Genomic DNA, 24,516 nt, shown 5'->3' with positions numbered 1-24,516 from the left:
TGGGGGGTTCAAACAGGCTTAGGCCGTAAAAAAGGTCAAGCCAAACAGTTTCTAATAACATAAAACTTCAAAAACTCGGCCGATTGCCAGATATTATTGAGGGGAAACGACATCTTTGAGGTGCTACGTTGATTTTATAGCGGGTGCGAGTAGTGACACGCTTAATCAGCTTCCATACTCTGAGAATGAGAAGGTTCGTTTTGTGGTGTGTCTTCAGGTATTATTTTCCAGGCTTTAAGCAGGTCTAGGCCTGCTTCGAGATTTTTAATGGTGAAGGTTTTACCATGTTGTTTCACGGTTAGTTTCGTGGGGAATCCCCATTGATATGGTATACCATGGTTTCTCAAGGCTTTAGTAATGGTAATCATCTTTTTGCGGTTAAGCAGCGTGGTCTTTGAGAGATCTGCGAATAACTGGATATTTGCATGTGGCGGTGGTAGTGTAGATGTATTTCTGGCTGCCAGCATGATTTTATCCTTTATATGGTAGAAATGAATCCGGGCTAAAACATCTCTAGGAATGGAGGCCGATAGGAATGTTGGTTTAGGTAGGCGGTGGGCTCGGTCTATGGCCAGCTCTAGATCTGAGATGGATGGAATGAGGGCTTTTATATACTGTTGTATATAGGATAGTAATGTCTCATTAGTGACGCTTTCAGGTATGCCCCTAAATTTGATATTGTTACGCCTTGAGCGATCTTCTAAATCGGCTAGTTTCAAATTGATTTGTTCGATGTCCGAGGTATGATCTGAATGTGCGTCAATCAAATCATTATGCGCTATAATGATGTCGCCCATTTTGGTTTCAATATGTTGTATTCTTTGATCTTGGTGTTTAACCACATTAGTGATGTGTACCAAAGATGATGATAAATCTTTATGCAGGGTTTGTTTAAGGGATAATAACATGTTCTTCATGCATATTTCAGTTACTGGCTGATCTGTTGCTGGGAATGCCTCTATGACAGGGAGGTCTGTGTGTAATTGTGAGGGTGGATCACTGAGGGTCTGGCATGTCTGCTGTTGTTCAGGGTCCAGTCTAATTCTGGACTTGGCTGGGCTTCTTGTGGTGGGGGACAGAGGGGGAGACAACTCACCAGGGTCCCCTGGATATAGTGTGTATCTCAGCCTTGGATCTTGTTGCTGGGCAGAGTAGTCCCCTTGCTGCCTGCTGTCCCTCATGTCACTGCCGCCGGCGCCATCTTGGATTCCTGCCGTGATGGCAGGGAAGAAATGTGTTAATTTCCCCGGCTGTCCCGGGGTTTTCCTCCTGCGGGGCATGTCTGGGGAGGATCGGGCACCTCTTGCACTGGTCTCTGTGATGTCAGAATTCCCTGGGGTAAGTGTGAGCCGCGATCGTTCTGGCGGCTGGACGGAGCGGTTCACACTACACGTCCATACAGGAGCCGGCCGCGCATGCGCCCCCTGCTGCTTTTACTTTATATAAACCCCATCTTTCAACATCCTTTCCAGCTGGCATAATGGCCCAACTCTGAAGGCTACAGTCCCAGCTATGGTTACAGTGCTGGAGGATGTAAAGCTGAATATTTCCCTCAATGGCAGTGCCCCTTGGTCAACACTGATCATCTGATCGCACTGACCAGTGAGAATTCTTGCTTTATTCTGGGATGCCGCCTTGGAAGAATGGAGCCTCAGTAGGATACACAATGGTCGGTGGGTAACAAGGTTAGCGCTGATCAATGAGTGCTTACCATTGCTCACATTAGGCTGTTACAATGCCAGAGCATTATACTGGCTGGAGAGGGCATCAGAAGATGGGGATCAAAAAAGGTAAATGCAGCAGGGATTTGAGGGGTGGGGAGGGTGTATTGAGTTAAGCTGGTCATACATGGGTCAGTCTAGCAGGTTGAATGAAAAAAAAAAAAAAAAAAAAAAAAATATATATATATATATATATATATATATGGGAATCCTCCCCGCTGTGTCATTGTATTATGATAAAGAGAGGGCGCACAGGCCTAGTGCATTACCATAAAAAATGTTTAATAAGAAATAAAGTAGGTGTTGTACTCACAAATGACAATAAAGTCAAGGCACGCCATGGCTCTGAGGAAGAGGCAAGTCCACGAAATGCGTCAGCCTATTGGATGTCTACACTCCCTATTGCGGACTGTTACTCAGCGCGGTGTTGACCCAACTGTTCTTTTATGATGTGCCTTGACTTTATTGTCGTTTGTGAGTACAACACCTACTTTATTTCTTATTAAACATTTTTTATGGTAATGCACTAGGCCTGTGCGCCCTCTGTTTGTTCTTTCCTCATTCAGTATATTTGGATTCCCCGGTCCATTTGAGGTCAGCAAGGTGTGCATGTTCCAGGACATTCTTAATGTAGTTGTAGCCTGCATCGAGTCCATCCCCAAGTGCAGGAGCATTTGTGTTTGCTGGTTCATTGTATTCTGATAGTGGGGAGACTCCCCCACCATCAAGGTACACCGATCATCTCTGCAGCCTATTGCCCATGGTGCAGATCAAGTGGAAATATCCTGACAGGAAAGTTAAACAATCAGACTTCTGTTCTACCACAGTCCCAGCTGAACTGGCCAAATTTTGATCCATGTATGGCCAGCTTTAGTTTTTCATTTTTTTTGTGAAAAGGTGAACTAATACTTTAAATGTTGGCAATAACTTTTATTAAAAATGTCAGGTCTGCCTAACAAGGGAGAGGCAGAGGTTCTGCATGTGGAGGTAGTGGGGGCTCCCACTGCTGTCAATCATAGCCAATGAGGAGGGAGCAGGGCTTGGGAGTGAGCATGCATGAGTGCCCCCATAGCAAGCTGCTTGCTTTGGGGGCACTCAGCAAGGGGGAGGAGCCCAAAGCACTGGCAAGGGACTCTAGAAGAGAAGAACCAGGGTGCTCTGTGCAAAACCATTGCACAGAGCAGGTAAGTATAATATGTTTGCTATTAAAAAAAAGCCTTTAGTATCACTTTAAGTATCAGGAAGGTAGCTGATGGAGGGGCATCAGGCAGGGAGTAGCAAGAGGCATTGATATTCCAGCAGCTGGGGCTTACTACTAGGTGGGGTGGATGATGAGGTGATATTGATTGGAGAGTAGAAAGGTTATGAGGGAGAGGTACAACAGCAGTGGGGGAGGATTATGTCCAGGTGAGGGTTATTTATAGAGATGAGCGAATTATTCAAAAATTCAGTTTGGCTGATTCGCCGAATTCGCCGAATAAATTCGCTTCGAGCCGAATATATTCGCTGCGAATTTAACTTATAAAAAGGGTGTTTCTAGGCTTCAGAGAGCCTTTATATTAGTGCAGAACACTGTACCTTTAATTTAAATGCCCTTGGAGTCTGCTGGGGAAGAGAAATAATACTGTCAGTCAGTATGACATGCAGATGAGTGCCGTCGATCTTAGAATCACCGCACACTTCACTCATTTGGGCAGTCACGGGGCCAAAACCAGAGTGTGGAGCCACAGTGTGGCGGTGGAGGCAGCAGCAATGGGAGGCCATACAGCACCCTATGACAAAATGGAACCCACCAGCAGTGTGAGGAGACCTGAAAGTGGCACATGGCAGAGTGTGGCGATGGAGACAGCAGCAATGGGAGGCCGTACAGGGACCCATGACACACTCTGGACCTGGCAGCAGCATGAGGAGGCGGTACAGGGGCCCATGACAGATTACGGGCCTGGCAGCAGCATGAGGAGTTGGTACGGGGGCCCATGGCAGATTACGGGCCTGGCAGCAGCATGAGGAGGCGGTACAGGGGCCCATGGCAGAGTGGCGGAGCGTAAGCAGCTAAAATTGAAGGCCATACAGAGGCCTATTTTAAAAAGTCCCCCCAGCAGCAGCGTGGGGAGACGACTATCAAGAGTCCAATGGCAGAGTGGCGGAGCAGAAGCAGCTTCAATACACAGGCCTAGGTTTAAAAGTCCCTCACAGTTAATTCCAATAACGAACTCTACTCCTCCGTGCAATCTACTTACGAGACCCTGGGCAGGTCTGGGTCCAATTTGTGGTAGAGACTGGTTTTGTTCAGCCATGCTTGAGCGAGTAATAACAGGTCTGTGCTGCCCTTTGGTGTCTGGCTTAATGCGCACAACACTGAACGTCCCAGCGTTTGTCAACGATTTGCCGTTAAGTGATGCAAACCCGCTGAACCACGTTTATGAGGAGCCGGTACAGGGGGCCATGAATCAGTATGGACCTGGCAGCAGCGTGAGCAGACGACAGAGGCACATAGCGCAGGGTGGCGGTGTAGGCAGCATTATTCTGAAGCCATACACAGGCCTAGGTTAAAAAGCGGAAGCCGTCAGCAGCGTGAGCAGACGACAGAGACACATGGCGCAGGGTGGCGGTGGATGCAGCAGTATTCGGAAGCCAAACACAGGCCTCGGTTAAAAAGCGGAAGCTGTCAGCAGCGTGAGCAGACGACAGAGGCACATGGCGCAGGGTGGCGGTGGAGGCAGCAGCAATGGAAGGCCATACAGCACCCTATCACAAAATGGAACCCACCAACAGTGTAAGGAGACCTGAAAGTGGCACATGGCAGAGTCTGGCGATGAAGTCAGCAGCAATGGGAGGCCGTACAGGGACCCATGACACACTCTGGACCTGGCAGCAGCAAGAGGAGGCGGTACAGGGGCCCATGGCAGAGTGGCGAAGCGTAAGCAGCTTAAATTGAAGGCCATACAGAGGCCTATGTTAAAAAGTCCCCCCAGCAGCAGTGTGGGGAGACGACTATCAAGAGTCCAATGGCAGAGTGGCGGAGCAGAAGCAGCTTCAATTGAAGGCCATACACAGGCCTAGGTTAAAAAGTCCCCCCAGCAGCAGCGTGGGGAGACGACTATCAAGAGTCCAATGGCAGAGTGGCGGAGCGGAAGCAGCTTCAATTGAAGGCCATACACAGGCCTAGGTTAAAAAGTCCCCCCAGCAGCAGTGTGGGGAGACGACTATCAAGAGTCCAATGGCTGAGTGGCGATCCGGGAAGTCAGCGTTGTGATTGCAGATGCAATGCAGAAATTCTACGAAGTAATGCCGTGGGTGCGAAGAAGATCATATACCGTCGTACTTCCATCCATAAGACGGAACAACCTGCGAACCGGGAGCTTTATTGCCCTGACCCGCTGAGCAGCTTCTGGGATACCCAAGAGGCCCATGGCAGAGTGGCGGAGCGTAAGCAGCTTCAATTAAAGGCCATACAGAGGCCTATGTTAAAAAGTCCCCCCAGCAGCAGCGTGGGGAGACGACTATCAAGAGTCCAATGGCAGAGTGGCGGAGCGGAAGCAGCTTCAATTGAAGGCCATACACAGGCCTAGGTTAAAAAGTCCCCCCAGCAGCAGTGTGGGGAGACGACTATCAAGAGTCCAATGGCTGAGTGGCGATACGGGAAGTCAGCGTTGTGATTGCAGATGCAATGCAGAGATTCTATGAGGTGATGCCGTGGGTGCGAAGAAGATCAATGGCTGACATCTAAGTTACACAGGGGAGTACCTTTATCCGCTTGTAACATCAGGAAATCGGTGATGGCCTTTCGCTGTTCGTAAAGGCGGTCTAACATATGTAGGGTTGAATTCCACCTTGTTGCAACGTCGCAGATCAGGCGATGCTGTGGAATTCCGTTCTGCCGCTGCAGCTCAAGGAGGGTGTGCTTTGCGGTGTAGGAATGGCTGAAATGCATGCAAAGTTTACGTGACATTTTAAGGATGTCTTGCAGTGGGATGGTGGATTTTAGGAACCGCTTGACAACCAGATTGAACACGTGAGCCATGCATGGCGCATGGCACAACCTTCCTTGACGCAGAGCAGACACCATGTTCTTTCCGTTGTCGGTCAACATGGTTCCGATTTTCAGTTTGCGCGGAGACAGCCATCTGTCGATTTCTCTGTTCATTACACTCAGAAGTTCCTCCCCTATGTGACTACGTTAAAGGCAAGGCATACCAGGTGCAGCACAGCGTGACACCGTTGCGCCCTGCACATGTGATATGCCGGTCGGGTAATGGGACTTGGCACGGGGGTGGCGGCTGAGGACACGGCGGAAGAAGAGGTGGTAGAGGCGGACATCTTTGCTGGACCAAGGACGTGCAAACGTGGAAGCAAAAGCGGCGTGACCTGTCCAAGTTGCTGGTGCGGCTGTGCCGGCACCACGTTCACCCAGTGGGCCGTAAATGACATGTACTGTCCCTGACCGTAGTTACAGCTCCACACGTCGGCGCTGCCGTGCACTTTGGCAGAGACCGACATGCTCAAAGACTCTCACCATCTCTTCTACATGTGAATGCAGGGCTGGCACTGCCTTTTTGGCGAAGAAATGTCGGCTTGGCACTCTCCACCGCGGCTCAGCACAAGCCATCATTTCTCGGAAAGGTGCTGAGTCCACCACTTGGAAAGGGAGGGACTGCAGCACCAGCAACTTGGACAGGAGGACGTTCAGCTTCTGCACCGTCGGGTGCGTGCTCGCAAACTGTTGTCTCTTGGAAACGGATTCCAAGAAAGACTGCTGACGGAATCCGTGAAGAGGAGTAGCAGGAGAAGGAGCATCTGAACGAGCGGAAGATGCCAACGAGCGACAACTCCCCTCAGCAGAGGTGTTGGAGCCTTGACTGGCTGATAGAGGGCGATTGACGTCGGGTGACGGAGCAAGTAACGGAGCGGGTGATGGAGCGGGGGCTGGGGCAGGCAGAACCGCCGTATCTTTATCACGGTTTTCCCAGGCCACCGAATGGCGACGCTGCATATGCTGACGCAACGCTGTAGTCCCAACATTGGCCCCCTGGCCATGCTTGACTTTCTGGCCACATAGTCGACATACGGCTACGTTTACTTCCTCGGGCGGCTTGACGAAAAATTGCCACACCGCCGAGTAGGAAACTTTGCCCCCGCTACTCCTCACTGGCTGACTGCTACTTCCTCCGTGCACACTGGCACCACTACTGGCCGTGGTGGTAGGCTGCAGTGGAGCTGGTGCTCTACTCCGTGGCCGTTTGGCTCCACTGACACTGCTGCGACCCTGCTGCCTCCTGGGCAACCCACCGACTGTTTTGCTCGCTGGCAAGCTTGCACCCTCTTCTCCTGATGATGCGGAAGCAATAGCCTGATGACGACGAGGCTGCCAAGTGCGATCAGCCTCATCATCATCAATTAGGGTCTCCGCGTCACTACTAGCCCCCTCGGCTGCGTGTGGGTCAGGAGACAGACCTGTCTCTAGACCGGCTACCGAGCCACTCTCCTCGCCAGTACTTCTTCGCCTGGCTGCTGAAGAGGCGGATGTCTCCCCCCGTTCCTGACCGCCCTCTGTTAGCTCTTCCTCACTGTACAGTGGGGCTGAGCCCACAGCATGCGATACTTCGCTTGGTGAGGGAACACCAAAGGACAGGGGCAAGTCGAGGACACGTGATTTCAGTGGGCTTGCTCCCGGGCCATGCCAACTAACGGTTGTGTCTGACGTACCCACCGACCGTTGGCTGTAGGTGTCAGAGGTGACCTGGGAAGAGGAAGACGACCGAGTCAACCAATCGATGACGGCAGGGTTGTCGGTGGAGACACGACCGCTGGATGACACCGGGAGCACTGGCCTCTGGCTGCGACTAGTGCTGCCTCGACCCCTTCCGCCTCGACCCCTTCCTCTGCTGCCACGTTTGCTCGCTCCTGAAACATTGCCTCCTCTGCCACTCCTCTGCGTGTTGTCTGACATACTCTTTAATTCAATAAGCACCCCAAAAATAAAACCGGATTTAACTCTTTGAACGTACAATAGTGGTTGTGAAGCAGAAAGTCAGTTTATTTAGCACAATCGGTCAATTGCAGCTTGCCGTTGGCTGGAAACTGTACGTTTATGTCACTGGAATGCACTAATCACCCAAAAAATATTACCGCCACCCGGCGTGTAAATGGATCTAACTCTTTGAACGTACAATAGTGGTTGTGAAGCAGAAAGTCCGTTTATTTAGCACAATCGGTCAATTGCAGCTTGCCGTTGGCTGGAAACTGTACGTTTCTGTCACTGGAATGCACTAATCACCCAAAAAATATTACCGCCAGCCAGCGTGTAAATGGATTTAACTCTTTGAACGTACAATAGTGGTTGTGAAGCAGAAAGTCAGTTTATTTAGCACAATCGGTCAATTGCAGCTTGCCGTTGGCTGGAAACTGTACGTTTATGTCACTGGAATGCACTAATCACCCAAAAAATATTACCGCAACCCGGCGTGTAAATGGATCTAACTCTTTGAACGTACAATAGTGGTTGTGAAGCAGAAAGTCCGTTTATTTAGCACAATCGGTAAATTGCAGCTTGCCGTTGGCTGGAAACTGTACGTTTATGTCACTGGAATGCACTAATCACCCAAAAAATATTACCGCCACCCGGCGTGTAAATGGATCTAACTCTTTGAACGTACAATAGTGGTTGTGAAGCAGAAAGTCAGTTTATTGTACACAATCGGTCAATTGCAGCTTGACGTTGGCTGGAAACTGTACGTTTCTGTCACTGGAATGCACTAATCACCCAAAAAATATTACCGCCAGCCGGCGTGTAAATGGATTTAACTCTTTGAACGTACAATAGTGGTTGTGAAGCAGAAAGTCAGTTTATTTAGCACAATCGGTCAATTGCAGCTTGCCGTTGGCTGGAAACTGTACGTTTATGTCACTGGAATGCACTAATCACCCAAAAAATATTACCGCCACCCGGCGTGTAAATGGATCTAACTCTTTGAACGTACAATAGTGGTTGTGAAGCAGAAAGTCAGTTTATTTAGCACAATCGGTCAATTGCAGCTTGCCGTTGGCTGGAAACTGTACGTTTATGTCACTGGAATGCACTAATCACCCAAAAAATATTACCGCCACCCGGCGTGTATATGGATTTAACTCTTTGAACGTACAATAGTGGTTGTGAAGCAGAAAGTCAGTTTATTTAGCACAATCGGTCAATTGCAGCTTGCCGTTGGCTGGAAACTGTACGTTTATGTCACTGGAATGCACTAATCACCCAAAAAATATTACCGCCACCCGGCGTGTATATGGATTTAACTCTTTGAACGTACAATAGTGGTTGTGAAGCAGAAAGTCAGTTTATTTAGCACAATCGGTCAATTGCAGCTTGCCGTTGGCTGGAAACTGTACGTTTATGACACTGGAATGCACTAATCACCCAAAAAATATTACCGCCACCCGGCGTGTAAATGGATCTAACTCTTTGAACGTACAATAGTGGTTGTGAAGCAGAAAGTCAGTTTATTGTACACAATCGGTCAATTGCAGCTTGCCGTTGGCTGGAAACTGTACGTTTGTGTCACTGGAATGCACTAATCACCCAAAAAATATTACCGCCAGCCGGCGTGTAAATGGATTTAACTCTTTGAACGTACAATAGTGGTTGTGAAGCAGAAAGTCAGTTTATTTAGCACAATCGGTCAATTGCAGCTTGCCGTTGGCTGGAAACTGTACGTTTATGTCACTGGAATGCACTAATCACCCAAAAAATATTACCGCCACCCGGCGTGTAAATGGATCTAACTCTTTGAACGTACAATAGTGGTTGTGAAGCAGAAAGTCAGTTTATTTAGCACAATCGGTCAATTGCAGCTTGCCGTTGGCTGGAAACTGTACGTTTATGTCACTGGAATGCACTAATCACCCAAAAAATATTACCGCCAGCCGGCGTGTAAATGGATTTAACTCTTTGAACGTACAATAGTGGTTGTGAAGCAGAAAGTCAGTTTATTTTGCACAATCGGCAAACTGCAGCACCAACTGTGCACGACAGCCACCAAAAAAAAAAGGGTGTATGTCACTTTAAATTTTCGATTCTTTGATAGCTGTGGCCCTAAGTAACGATTCTGTGTCCCTCAGTAACGATTCTGTGTCCCTGAGTAACGATTCTGTGTCCCTGAGTAACGATTCTGTGTCCCTGAGTAACGATTCTGTGGCCCTAAAGTCTCTGTGGCCCTAACTCTGTCCCTTAATACACACAGGTCTGTCTCTCTTGAATGACCGGAGGCTAATGGAGAATTCTAAGATGGCCGCGATTTATAGCTCCACCATTACACAGTGCTGGCTGGCTGCTGATTGGCTAATGCGATCACATGTCATGAATGCATTATGGGTCAGCGCGCCTTGTCTGCGCGCCTTCCCAGAGATCCCCGCCCCATCTTCTCTGTCCATTTTCTCCGTCGCCACACATGTCGCCGCCATTTTGGGGAAAATTCGATTCGTGCATCCGAAGTTTGCTAATCTTCGGATTCGTGGCGAATAGAATTTTTCCAAATCTTCGGAACGAATTCCACTTTGTCATGTTCGATTCGCTCATCTCTAGTTATTTACTACAACTGGAGAGTGCAAAATCTGGTGCAGATCTGCATAGAAACTAATCAGCTTCCAGGTTTTATTGCCAAATGCGTAATAGCTTGAACAAGCTGAAGTTAGAATCTGATTGGCTAGCATGCACAGCTTCACCAGATTCTGAGTGCACCAGCCTTAGTAAATCTACCCTAGTGTATACTCTGCTAACAGCACCAAGAGGTCAGCAATGGTAAAAGTACCAGTCAATTGGGTTCCACATGACTGCACCACTGAACTTGGTGGGAGCAGCACATTCATTAGGAAGGAGGATAGCATCGAAATGCTCTCATTCCTCCTCCTTGTTCCTTACTTTCCGCATCTCCCCACCCTCCACAAGATTCTGCTACTTCCACTGGTCAATTAGGACCTTTTACCACTGCAAAACAACCTAAAATCCTTTTTCTATGTTGAAATGAATCAGACTGCTGCTGTAGCTAAGCCAAACTAAATGTAAAAGTAGAAAAATCAATTACATATCCAGCCACAGTTGGTAACATCTAACAGCATAAATGTTATTTGCATAATGTCCAAGAGAGGTTGGGATTTGCAATTTATCCATAGCCTGGACCTTGCACTGGGATGAATTGCGGGACGCAGCATAGTCCCCTGCCACCACCAGCTCCATTTCTGTAAAAGACTGTCTGTCTGGGGAAATGGAATGTGCAAAATTATGATTATAATGCAAGTGAAGTTTTTCTTACATAGGCAATTCTAGAAGGCTTTTAACTTCCCCACGGCAGCATAAATGGTTGCTGTTATGATATGCCTATAGTTGTACTTTAATTCTATATGACTATGGCTTATGTGAAACACAATGTAAATAGGATATCGAAATCAAGTCCTACAAAGGTTGGGTGGATACAGAGACATCCATATAAACCACAAAAAATGCCTTTTATTACCTTTACTTAGTTCCAGTGAAAATAACTGCTCTTGGATAATACATCTAAATTAGTGCTGCATCTGACAAAAAGATTTTAAGAAATTCTATTTCCAGAAATAGTAAACTGTTAAGATATATGCTTTCCTGGTATGTACATGCATGCTATATAATGTTGGACTGTAAAAGTTACAGGTATTTATTCCCCAACAATGCCTTCATCTGCTTTTCTTCCTTGTACAGTACTATCGTTGTTCAGGCATTATCCAGGGAGATACTGGATCAGATATAACACAGCCATGTAAATTCTGTTGTTTGTGTGGTTCTTGGCAGAGTTATACATGTTTCACTTATGTCAACCCCCTTCAGTAGCCTGTTACCTGGTGACTAGCTAAAAAGTTAATCCCCCCATAGATGGTTCAAATCTTGGCCAGTCCAGCAGGGACCGACCAAGATTTGAACCATTTGTGGGCAGGCTGAATGTGTCCAAATCAATCCATCATTCGGCTTGGGTAATACCAGCATGTTGGATTTTCGGCATGCGATTATCGGCAGCAGCTATAGCCGCTAGCAATAATCACTATGTTCTCCCAGCAGGGATGGCTCCCTGAGCCTTCCTCTAGGAGAACCCAATAGCTTAGAGGTAGGGATTCCCTCCTCAACACTGGCTGTGTTAATAAGAGAATCAAGTGATTTTCTTTCCTGCAACCCTTGGTTTCAGTGAAAAAATTTGCACCATCTATGGCCTGCTTTAAACTGTTGCAGTCTGATCACTGGGGAAGAAGAGACTGAGGACATGTTTCGTCCAGCAGACTGATGATATCATCTCCACCTAAGCAAAGTCACTTGTCTGGAGCTCAATGACTGCTTTTTAAATGATAAAAGGTCTATTTTTTTCAAATGATACCATTGCTGTATATTTTAACAGGTCAGTAATGTATTCATGCAGATTTGTTATGTTACTGTTATGTTCACTTTAAATCTTTCATATAAGTGCAGTTTGGAGACAAATGCATACAATCCATCAGAAACAGTTATCATATGAATGCTTTATTTCCAGTGTTTGTGGACATATTACCAAACAAAATACTATGGAATGTTTTTGAACACAACATGGCTTTTAGCCTTTTACAGTGATATAAAATCAGCAATAAATGTCTCCTCTGCTGTGGACAGGATTTCATCCATTATCTAACAGTAGTGGAAAAATTTGTTCATATCAGAGCTTTGAAAAAAACAAAAAAATGTGTAGCCTCGGATCATTTGTGCCTATAAGCTGGAACCATCCCTCCTATTCCTCCATGTCCATCACATTTACCTCAAAGGATTTAAATCCTGGTGTAAAACTGCAGGAACTATTATATTAAAATAACTGACATCTGGACTTTGGTGTCTACACACATTTTCAATTTTCTTTCAAAAGTACTTGTAACCCAGGTTGCTCTATCGTCCAGATGCTGATAGGTAGTCATTGCTTTGGCTCATTTCTGTCTCACTTCACCATGTGATGAGCAGTCTCACTAATAGCAAGCAATGTAAAGGGTTAGGTCAAAGCCAGTATTTATTTAATAGGGTAACCTAGTTTCCAAGTTTTTGGCAGCCTGGAAAAAAAAACTGACTATACCTGCGAAAAAGGTCTGTTGATTTTTAGGATTAAGTTTTCTGCAGGTACGCATTCATCAGCACTTATTAACAAATTTAGTTATGGAATAGTTACAGTTACGTTTCCACCAATCTACGTTTTCTGGCTCCTGCATTGCACAATAGAGTTTTCTCTTGTTTATCAGATAATAAATATGAAAAGCTTTTAACTATCAAATGCTAAAGAGTTTTTCATTTACTTCATTTGTGGTACTGACATGTCACTTGCACAATGTCATTTATGTGTTTAACTCTTATTCTTTGCAAGTGTTTGTGTTCTACTGTCAACATTTCATGGTATGAACTAAAATAGTGACTTTCAATTGCTTTGGAACATCAGGTAACTTAAACAAATTAAACCTGCCATTAAACACTGAATATTGCAGGTTTGCAGTGTCCAACTTTGGCCATGCAGTACCACAATGCAGAGATTCTGCATAGACTTTTGAAATCATAATATCAATTAATCAACTTTCCAAGAATAGCCAAAGTAAGTTTTTACAACAGGATTCTCATTTTCGGACAAAATTCTAGGGCTTGTATGCATGGGCATAAAAAAACTACTTGACTTCCTTGCACCTGCTAACTTTTAGTGATACACAATTTCAAATAGTTCTATTGACCCCAATAGCTCAGTAAATATGAGCACTCAGATAAGTGTCTGGTTCACTGTGTTTTACTGAATCTACAAAGAGGCTGTGGCTCATTTCAGCATCTGGTACTGATGTTTTAAATCATCAGACATAGAATCCAGAGCTCATAAAAGTTGTGATTAATTTATTTTTTCTAAAACAGATGCTGGCTCCTGCAAATCTTCCAGGTATCATACAGTAATCACCAGCAGATGTTGATACATACAATTAGTATTGACTATTTTTCACGATGACACAGTCTTCAGTACAGTTTAGCTGTCAGGAATGGACTCACCAATGGTGGTGGGACTCACCTGCCTTGTGGGCTGCAGTACCAAGGCTGGCCAGCGGGTGCTCTCAACAGCCAGAATCTCACTCCTGCAATCAGGCCATCACCTGAGGCTGATTGCAGAAGGTGTATTTAAGCAGGACCAGGCCTGTGATCAGGGTCTTGGTGTATGTTTCCCATGAGCCCCTGTACCTGCATCCTGTCTGCTTCCTGCCTGATCCTGATTCTGCTTTGATCCTGACTCTGAACGAACTCCGCCTGTCCTGACCTCGGCTATTCCTGACCACTCTTCCGCTCGCTCCTGGTACTGTTTGCCCGTTTGCTACCGACCCAGCCTGCCCGACTACATTTGATTTGTATTTATGGTTACTGTTGGAGTTTGGGTTGTTTGCACTATGTTATGTTTACCTTGCACTGCGTTTGTGTTGTTTAGTCTTTTAATAAATTGTCTTGTTTACGCTATACCTGAAGCCTGCGTTTCCCTGTGTCAGTCCACACACCTCTGGTCATACCCGAAGCCCTGACATTAGGCTTTAGAGCAGAGGTACACACCTTCAATCAAGACCAGGGAAGGTCTGGGACCATTTGGCTAGGAAGGCAAGCACAACCAATTAACCTTTTCTTGGAGTGGGCACTAGCCTGTAAGCTAAAGACGGTGCAACACACAAAGTGTGCTGTGGTGCCACAGTGATTGATGGCCATGGCGAAAGTAGTAGTAATGAATTCTTTACAACACACCTTTTCACATACATATGCTAGAAAGTGAGATTGTAAGGAACATGTGCATTGTAAAATAAGAAGCGCCTTATGAGCTGAATAAGATGACTGCTACTCTAGAAAATGATTTGTGCTCACCTAAACACTAAATAATTCCCATCATTTAGTTTTTTTTAATAAATGAGAACAGAACAATTACAAGTTTTACATTCTTTCAGCATTTACTTAATCAACAGCTCTGCAGTCAACAACAGAACATTTCAGAGCTGCAAAGAAAGTTGATGATGGAAGACTTCTCTCTGCCAGGTGCTGTGATTGCAGAGATCAGATAACTGTATAATTCTCAGAAGTTGGAATTGTAGGTCCTGCACTGATTGAGGTCTGAATGACAGTCTTGACTCACGGCCACCATCCACCCACATATATTAATAGTACTGCCCCCCCCATCTGAGGCCTGAATTAGGGGTACAGTATCTACACTTAGGGCCATCAACATGTTTTATTTGTATTGAGGTCTGAATACAGAGTATCTCCACTCAGGGCCTTCAACCACCAACATATATTATTTTTACTTGGCTCCCGTCTGAATAGTGTGATAGAGGGTATCTCCACTTAGCGCTATTAGCCACCAACACATATTATTTGTACTGCTTTCTACTTTGACTGAAACCTGATAAAGGAATGTCTCCACTTAGAGTCACCAACATATAATATTTGTACTAGGTTCTGTTCTGATTGAGGTTTGAATAGGGAGTATCTTCACTCAGGGTCACTAACATTATTTGGAATGGCTCATTGGGGAAATGCTCCCCTGTCCTCCTGCCCAGTCTTCCCCTGCATACAACAGTAAATTAATGTTTCCCTTAGATAATTCCATCTATCCCAAAACCCTGACCTGTTTTTGACCTGCCTAAGCCCAGAACAAATGTATCCCTGCCATAGAGATTCCTTGTTTATAAGGTCTTCTGTTTAAGTGATCACAAAGCAATATTTTGTAACTAATAAAATCTTCTTTTTTTTTTGAGGAAAAGAATTCAGTATCTATCTTTACATATCTTTTAAACACTACTTTAAATTACAGAACTATTATCTACATAAATTGAAATAGGATGCAGTGAGGCTGCTTGATTTATCAGGTGTGCCTAATATGAACAAAGTCTAGCACACAATCATCTCAACACTATCCAATAAATACAATAAATAAATATTAAATACACTCCTTTTACATCCTCACTTATTTACAATGCATAGCAACATTATATTGGTCCAGAAATTCAACACACGTAGACATTAACATTTGAAATAAAGTGAAACATTCCCAAAACAGGAAGAAAATCAACATGACCTGTTTACAATATGTACTGTCTCTGAGCAGGTGAAATGGGTTTAGTAAACCAGCCAGAGTTTTGTAAATTTATTGATGATGAGTTGTTCTCTTCAAGCTTTGTCTCATCAGCATGAGAAGATAAATGCACAATGACCAGTTTGTCTCCACTGTCAAGTCTGAATGCTTGTAATTGCCTTTTTTGTAGTGCAATATTATTCCTTTCGCACTGATGCTATGCATCATTAAAAGTAATTGTAACATTCGCTCATTGCTTATGCTGTTGGGCTAAGTGACCATGAAATCCAGAAGAGTATTCAATTAGAGCTGCCATGTTTTAACTTAGTAATGCATGCATGAAAATATCTTAGTTGCCCGTATGAAGAATATTTGTCATACAAGGTAGAAGTAAGCTACAATAATCTACAATAAAACATCATTTCAATTGTACACATAGCCCTCCAATGCATAATCTACAAAATAATACCAGGAGACATAAATGATAAAACAGGCTGGCAAAGGGAATGTTACTTTTTTTTTAGTAATATTCACAGGGACTATAATTTAGATAATATACCTTCCACCATTGCAGCAGCAATAAATAATCTAGAGATCTGGAAAATGAAAACTATATTATGGATTCAATGAATTCCATCGAGTTTCAGTGTTTTGAAGAATCATGTCTGAAATAAGCTGACATTTAAAAATGCCCCAATCCTCATTTTGCCTTAGGCTTTATGCTTCTAAATGAAGCTTTCATACAAAACTACGGACAACAGAGATATAGACCACAGCGACCAATTTGATTTTAGCTTTTCTTTGTCCAGAGCAGGTTTGAAAATGTAGAGCTAATTTATGCAAGTTTGTTCAGCAAGGGAATGCACTCTACACTGGTCATGTCAGCCAGAATAACCAATCAAAATGAAAGTGACACTAAGGTCAAATTTTTAAATAAAATAAATGCAATATGTCTAAATATAGGTAGAATATCTCACTCTTGCTTTGTTTCATATATCAAGTGCAAGTCTTTTCTTCTATTCTCAGACTTCCTGTTCTAGGTGTCCTATGTTTGTTCTCCATGCCCCCCTTGTGCATGTGGACATAGCAACCCTTTTCTGATTGCCCGTGCAGACACATTCAGCTCTATGTGAACTGTAATAGGCATAGAAAGAAGAATGGCGCTGTGGAATTGACTTGGTCACTTTGAGGGTTGGTAAATTGACTCTATGTTACAGCTTGTGGTGTGCACTACCCCTTCCTTTTGAAAGACACTACTCAAGTAATTAACATATGGAATACTATCGAATGGAAGGAGACCTACATTCTGGCCACGGCCGATGTAGCCTCCCTTTATACTATTATTTCACATGAACATGGCAGGGAGGCTGTGGATTGTTTCCTTCAAAGGGATGCCACGTTAAGAGTACAACAGCGTCAGTTTATTCTTTGTTTATTAGATTTTGCCATGGGGCACAACTATTTTTGTTTTAAATGTTCATACTTTTTACAACAATGGGGGGTTGCTATGGGCCCAAAGTTTTTGCCAAGCATGGCCAACCTGTTTATGGCCAAATGAGAGGAGGACATCATCTATCAGGATCGTAGGCCTGAGTTGGTATTTTGGAAAAGATACATAGATGACGTCCTCCTCCTGTGGCAGAGGAGCTTTGATTCCCTCGACCAGTATATGGGCTACTTGAATTCTAACAATAGGGGCATCAACCTCCAACATGAGGCCAGTAACACCAAGATCCATTTTTTAGATCTCAATATTAGAATTCAGAATGGTGAAATAGTCACCTTGACCTTTTTTTTAAAGAAACAGACCTTAATGGCTATATTGATGTAAAAAGCTGCCACCATGCAGCGTGGCTTAGGTCAGTCCCTAAGAGTCAATTTTCTAGACTGAAAAGAAATTGCACCCACCACGATGATTTTTTGCGAGAGGTTAATTCTTTAAAAACACACTTTTTGGATAAGGGCTATAAATCAGATGCTTTGGAGAAGGCTCTCTTTCAAGTTGATACTATTCCACAGGAGGAGATGCTGAAACCTAAACAGCCAGTGGAGGTTAATTCCTCCTTCAACCATGCATTTTTCACAACATGTTCCACACAACATTATGCAGTGAAAAATATTCTCCGTAAACATTGGGGTGTACTTAGGAATGATAGAGTATTGGGACCACTCTTACCAGATAATCCGGCCATTGTGTTTAGAGGTTTCCCACCCCTAAGGTTGAGTGTAGCCCCTAATGTTTTAGACCCTACCAAAAAAAACCTTTGTTTTTTCAAAATATGAAGGGTTATTACTCATGTAGGAGATGTGGGGCTTGTGATATCAATACTCAGAGGTTTAGGAAGTTTACTACCTTCCAATCTAGTTGTACTTCTATAACATATGACATTGAGCATTTCATTACATGTTCCACCAAAAAGTTTGTCTATCTAATACGGTGTCCATGTGAGTTGCAATATAAGGGTCGGACAGTGCGCATGTTGCGCACCAGGCTAGATGAACACATTAGAAATATTTGTCAGGGTTTTCCCAATCACAGTCTTTCAAAACGTTAGGCATTACACCACAACAATAATCTGGATGGTACTTTTTTTTTAGCTATCGATAGATTTGTTCCTAATTGGAGAGGTAACCACGTTAGATGAGAAATCTCTAAATTAGAGACCTCGTGGATTTACTCCCTTAAGACCTACGTTCCTTTCGGCCTTAACATAGAGTGGGATGTTAATGCTTTCATTAACAACAGTAGAATATATTGTTTTTATTTTTTTATTTATTGTTTTATTGCTTTTAAAAGGATTGCAGTGTAATCTGTTTTTTACCACAAGATGGCCCTGTCCCTTCCATATTAATGTTATTCCTGCATGTTTTTATAGCAAGGTTTGGTCTTTATTGATCGAACCATGGGTGTTTTTCTTTTGTATTATTAATAATATATGTTTTTGTTTGTTTAATTCCTTGTATTGGGTTTGTTTCCCATATAAGGTTTTCCTCCAATCTGTGAAAGTGTGTTATATATCTGCTTCCTGACGCTGGATTGCGTTCCAGTGTGTGGGCGGGCTCCCTTGTGGTCCGTTCCATTTTCATCTCCTGTTTCAGGTATGCCTTCCGTTGTGTGGAATGCATCCCGATTAGGGGGAGTGTCCTTCTGAGCCCTATATATAGATAGCAGTGCATCATGCTGGCCACGTCTTGACGTCTTTCTGATGATGAAATGCATTGGGTGGAGCCTTGGTGTGTTACGTCACCGTGCTCTGGAGGGACGGCGGCCATCTTGTTGGTTTGAAACTTTGTTTTTTTCAATGCTAGTTATATTACACTTTGATGTACGTGGATCCTAAATAAATTTGACAAAGTTTAATTTAACTACTGCACTATGAGTTGCCTTTTCTTTTTACTTATTTCCTGACTGTCGGATGTGAGTTTCTTCTACTTCGGAGATCTTTAAAGGTGGAGAAATGATCTTTTATCTGGTAAAGAATTTCCACTGAGGATTGTTTGCTGTATTGATGTTTTACCACACTGCGCTTGCTGACCGGTTTTGTACGGTCAAAATGTCTGGTAAGAGGCCAATCAGTTTCGGGTGTATGGTGATGGTTTTTGGATCAATATCTTTTTATGCACCTGGTTCCATTCATTTGGGGACTTATATGGGCTTTATTTTGACTTTTATCTGATTTTATAATTAGCACTGCATTTTTTCATTTTACAGAAGAATGGCACTGCTTACCATTTTAACATCACTTTAACCTTTTTTCAGAGATGACTGCACTTAACTTAAATCTGATAGACTGCTATGAATTAACAACAGGCAGAACACAGCATAATATCTTTACACGTTCGTGCCCATTTATGGCCCATAAGAGCAAAACCCTGTTTTCCCTAGTTAAAATAAAAAAAGGCAACATCACATGACACTGCACCCAACAGTGATTTTGTCTCCTGCTAGATGCAAGATTTGGTGAAATCAACATAAAATTGTATGGAAACCACAACATTTTAGCAACCAAAACTGTTTCATCTTAAAGTGTAACTTCAGTTAACGTGGGCTCCCTGAGCTCTTGCCGTACATGCATATTATAGCATACGTACCTCCTAGAGTGTTCTGCTCCAACAACGCACCATCGCAGCATCCAAAATTCCCATCTTTATACTCTCTTTCTGCCTTTGTCATACTTTCCCAGTCCTGGTTTGGGTCTGGAGTGTTCCATATTCTGCACAGACTGGTCAGCAATGATGTAACTCTTGTGCATTCACACAGGAGTTACTCTTTCCCAGTACCCAACTCTTACAGATGTTGAAATTCTACACTGAGCTGTACGTGTACTGCAGTCAGTGCATAATAGGAAAAACTGTTAGCAAACCAGAGAAAAGATTAAGAAGTTTTAAAGCAGAATAGACACACAAAGTCTTCGCTGCCCTAAAACTGTTAACAAATGTTTAAAATTGTATATAATTCAGATTTAAGTTTGCTCTTTGAATCTCACATGCATCAACATTAGAAAAGAACATCTAAAAGGTATACAAAAGTAACACAATAAAACATTGACATAAACATACCGGTGATTCTTAATAAATAATATCAGGTTAAAAGAGGTAATGTTTTGCTGACTCTCCTCATTGTTAACTCACGGTTGTATTTGAATACTGAAAAGTAGTATTTTTCATTTACAATCAAAAAGTAATAATAAAATAAATATATAAATAACCCTTTTAATAAGACAACAAATAAATAACAGTAAACAGCATTAAGAGCAGCCAGAGAATATTATCAGAACAGGGGCACATAATAAACTAAGAAAGAAGCATGTCCTTCTATTTACAGTAAGAACATTAAACTGGCTATTTGGTTGGTTGCTAACGGCAACACCATTAAATTATTTTTTCTGTAGAAGGGATTGTATACTACAGGTAACCCAACTATTTTGCTCTTGCACTCTTGGCTGGTATGTTTTTTCGTGATACATTTGCTATTTCTTTCCTTACCTGACCAAGTGCACAGAGTGGAGATCAATTTAGTATCAACTTTCTCAAATACAAACTTGTGTGTAATGCTTTTATTAGTATTCATATATTATTTGGCATTGAGATGTCTTCCTTTTATCTTAAGGTAGTTCTGACATCAGTAATGCTATAGGTGAAAATTCCCTGATATTTCCCTTTCAATAAATATGAAATAAATACATGAATAAATAAATACATATCCTGAACTTTCAATATTAAAAAAGTATTCTGTCCAGTGGTCATCATATATTGTCCTCTCAGTGGTTCTTTGAGTGCCTTGACTTCATAGCAGGAAATTAACAAAAATCATGGTTTTACAATCAGTATTCGTGGCTTTACTACGATTACCAACACCAACCAAAGATCCACTGTTATTCTATTTCCAGTCACATCTGCTGTTCTCTTACTACACCTTGTTGTTCTGTATGATGTGCTAGCTACAATATTTAATCACATATTTCAAAGTGCAAAGGTGTATCCTAGCCATGACTGTCCATGCTATTGACAAAACGTAGTCAAAAGAAAGACTAGTGCGCAGAGGTTTACTGGGCACCTGCCACCCATCCCTTGCCATCTACACTTACTTAAAACCAGACATTGCTTTGTCTTGAGCTCTTCTGACCACAGGCATACTTATGGCATTACTAGAGTCTCACTGAACAGAGGCTTACATACTACTCCAAGAGTCTTTTTAGTTTCTATCACACTGAAGATGAATTTGAGTTTGAGCTCCTGGTTCTAGTAAGTATAAAAAGCATGGAAATGAATGGGTCTTACGATGTGTTAAGAAAAGTAAAAGCAGCACATGTCCCTTTGGGCCTGGTCATGCAACTATTGTTGCTATGCTACCTGGCTAAATGCAGCCAATGGTCAATGGTTTCCACTGTACGTTGACATGGACATTTTTCCTGGTAGTCACTTTAATTGGTAACTGTATATATAGTCAGGCACCTGGGCCCAATAGCCATTTAAACCATTTTATAAGCTGCATTGTTATTTATTGTTCAACAGTGGGATAGATATTGATAAGAATGCTTTTCAGATGGTGTTTGGAAAACCAATGGTTCCCATAGTAATTATACTGTGACCTCTGTGCCTATATTTGTACGTCCAATCTTCACACTGGGACAAGATTATTAAGGAATACTTCATGGTTCTACTGTGATTAAACAGCAGAAGTTATATGCTATATATTACAGTACAAGTATACAGTGTATATAGCACACCATGTGTCAGTGAACAGGTATGTATGTAAGCAACATAGTTATGCAGGAACAAACATTTAAAACAATTTGCACATAACATTCAAGATTTTAGTGTCTATTTGTGCATTATTATTTGAACTGTATATACTCAAAAAAGACAGTATGCTTTCTAGGCCAAAAAACGTCTACTGGTTTTGTAATATTATATATATATATATATATATATATATATATCTCAAATCTTTGAACACCAGTATCAATTATAATAAATAACAAAAATAAATATATAACAATTCCACAAATTACTAAAGAAATATAAATTAGCAGTTTCAGCACTTGCTATCCAATCTTCTCGTTATTACAGTATATATCAGTTATCTTCTTTTACAAGTATGAGAATGTGAAAATGGAGTAATTCAGGTAGATGTCCAAACATCCTCGACATATATCGTAAATGATGACACAATCACAGGGCTTTGATGCTGCTTTGATGGGTAGTACTCACTATAGCGTTGTATGAGAAAATTACAGCTTGGTTTGGATGTTGAGCTTGCCTGCCTTTCAGTTATCAAAATAAGCCATTTCTTATAAAGGTCAGAGGAACCAGGATGCATTGGAATATCTCTTTTTCTATCCATGATTTTCATGTTTAACAGCTGCTTTATCATCAGGGAGTAAAACATTCTTAACTTTCCAATTGCTTTGCTTAAACAAGTCATTGGAGAGAACCTGGTTTGCATTGTCAGAGATGAATTGTTGAATATGGAGATAGTATTGGGTTTCAGAGGCTCTGATGGCACCCGTGGCTGACCGGTAATGACATCTAGCATCTGAACAGTGATAAAGTCACATGCTTGCCATTCCACATAGTGTCAGAAAGTCATAGAGGCTCCAAGTGAGTGACAGGTGCTTTGAATTCCAGAGCTTGGATGCTTTAACACTCCATTATGTGGGATGATTTCAGTAATGATCTGCACATACGTACTGGACATTTTCAATACCTCTTCTGCTTTCCCTAGTCAGCTCCTTAACTTATAGTATACAGTCGTATAGATGGAAACTTCCATTTATCTGGTTATCGGAAGCTGGAAATGAATGTTTGAATATGTATTTGAACAGCCCTGCTACAGAGCTTTTTTTTTTATGATTTGAAAACTCTTGCAGTCAGACATATGTCTCAGCGCCTTATGCTGTCACATGAGTCAGAGCTCTGGCTCCAGCTTGGACTTCGGCTCCTACTCCTCTTCCATTCCCTGCTGCGGCTCCTCCTACTGCTATGGCTCCTGCTTCGACTGCTCCTGTGGCTAAAGTAGCTGCGACTTCTGGACCTGCTTCGGGGAGTGTACCAAGATGGAACGCTACTCGCACTGCTTGAGGATGATGGACTAGGTCTGTAGTATGGGATGGGGCGTTTACGAGCGCTGTGTGCACAAGAATGAAAGACAGGTTATCACAGCATGTTATGAATTATAGGTGTTCAATTGTTAGATTATCTTAGGTCACAAATGGCATGTAAGGACAACTTTGATTTTCCAAACTCCTATTTTTAGGTTATACATTGCTGAATTTCAAGCTCGGAGATTCAGATGAAATATTGCTGACCTCAAAGTGCTAAGGGGTGATTAATTATTTCAGATAAGGGAAATGCTAAATCTGACAATAATTAATTATTTATATTTATAGATTACAAATACTGACTCAGGGCTTTTAACTATAAACAGAATGTATATGAAAACATTAACAATTTTATAAATATTTATAAAAACTATTTGCCTACCCACCTACTACTATGCATTTAATTTATGCTTTTCATTTCACTCTTCCTACCACTCCATCCCCCACAGCTATTTCCTCCCGTACCACTATCCCCTTCCTCCTAGATTGTAAGCTCCAAGGAGCAGGGCCCTCAAACCCCTCATGTATCGCATTGTATTGTTATTGTACTGTCTCCCATTGTAATGTACAGCTCTGAGCGAACTGTTGGCGCTTTATAAATACTGTATAATAATAATAATAATAATAATTTAAAGCTTAACTCCTGCCAAAATGGTTTATTTTGTTTTATTATAATACGGGATTTATATAGCGGCAACAGTTTACAGATCACTTTTAAACAGGGTGTAGAAGGGATAGAGCCTCTGTCTGTGTCTCAGGGAGATATTCTCTCACTTTCTGACAGGACAGAGATAGAAGAGATCTGTTCAATGCAGACACAGACAAAAATAAATTTTGCAAGAGTGGGAAATGACCACTAGTGTTTGATTGATGGCTGTACCTTCTTGTTCCACGAACAATTGTACCCACCATCACTTTTTCTGGTGTCACAGGAACAGGGCAAGAGAAAAAACTTCCACAGTGGGATCATAGATAAAATGAAAGATGTGATCAAATTTTTAAAGGTACATACACACACAGTGTGGCTCAGCACTCCCCCCAACCCCCCCGGCTACCTCCTCACATGGATGAGGATGAATGCCGCTCAAA

The 24,516-nt window shown here is 42.8% G+C and overlaps 1 protein-coding gene across 1 annotated transcript in view; it reads right to left on the bottom strand.

The window, feature by feature from the left end:
* Positions 1-12,231: 12,231 nt before the first annotated feature.
* SRRM4 (serine/arginine repetitive matrix 4) overlaps positions 12,232-24,516 on the bottom strand; it is a 198,833-nt gene continuing 186,548 nt past the window's right edge. Inside the window, exon 13 of the mRNA XM_089677334.1 lies at positions 12,232-23,453. Within this exon, the coding sequence (XP_089533460.1) occupies positions 23,210-23,453 (244 nt within the window). The 3' untranslated portion in view covers positions 12,232-23,209. The remainder of the gene's footprint in view (positions 23,454-24,516) is intronic.

The sequence above is a fragment of the Staurois parvus genome, unplaced genomic scaffold (genome assembly GCF_062004578.1).
Source record: "Staurois parvus isolate SC_StPar_1 unplaced genomic scaffold, SC_StPar_1.0 ptg000014l, whole genome shotgun sequence".
Lineage (NCBI taxonomy): Eukaryota > Metazoa > Chordata > Amphibia > Anura > Ranidae > Staurois > Staurois parvus.
This window is presented reverse-complemented; position numbering and strand designations above follow the sequence as displayed.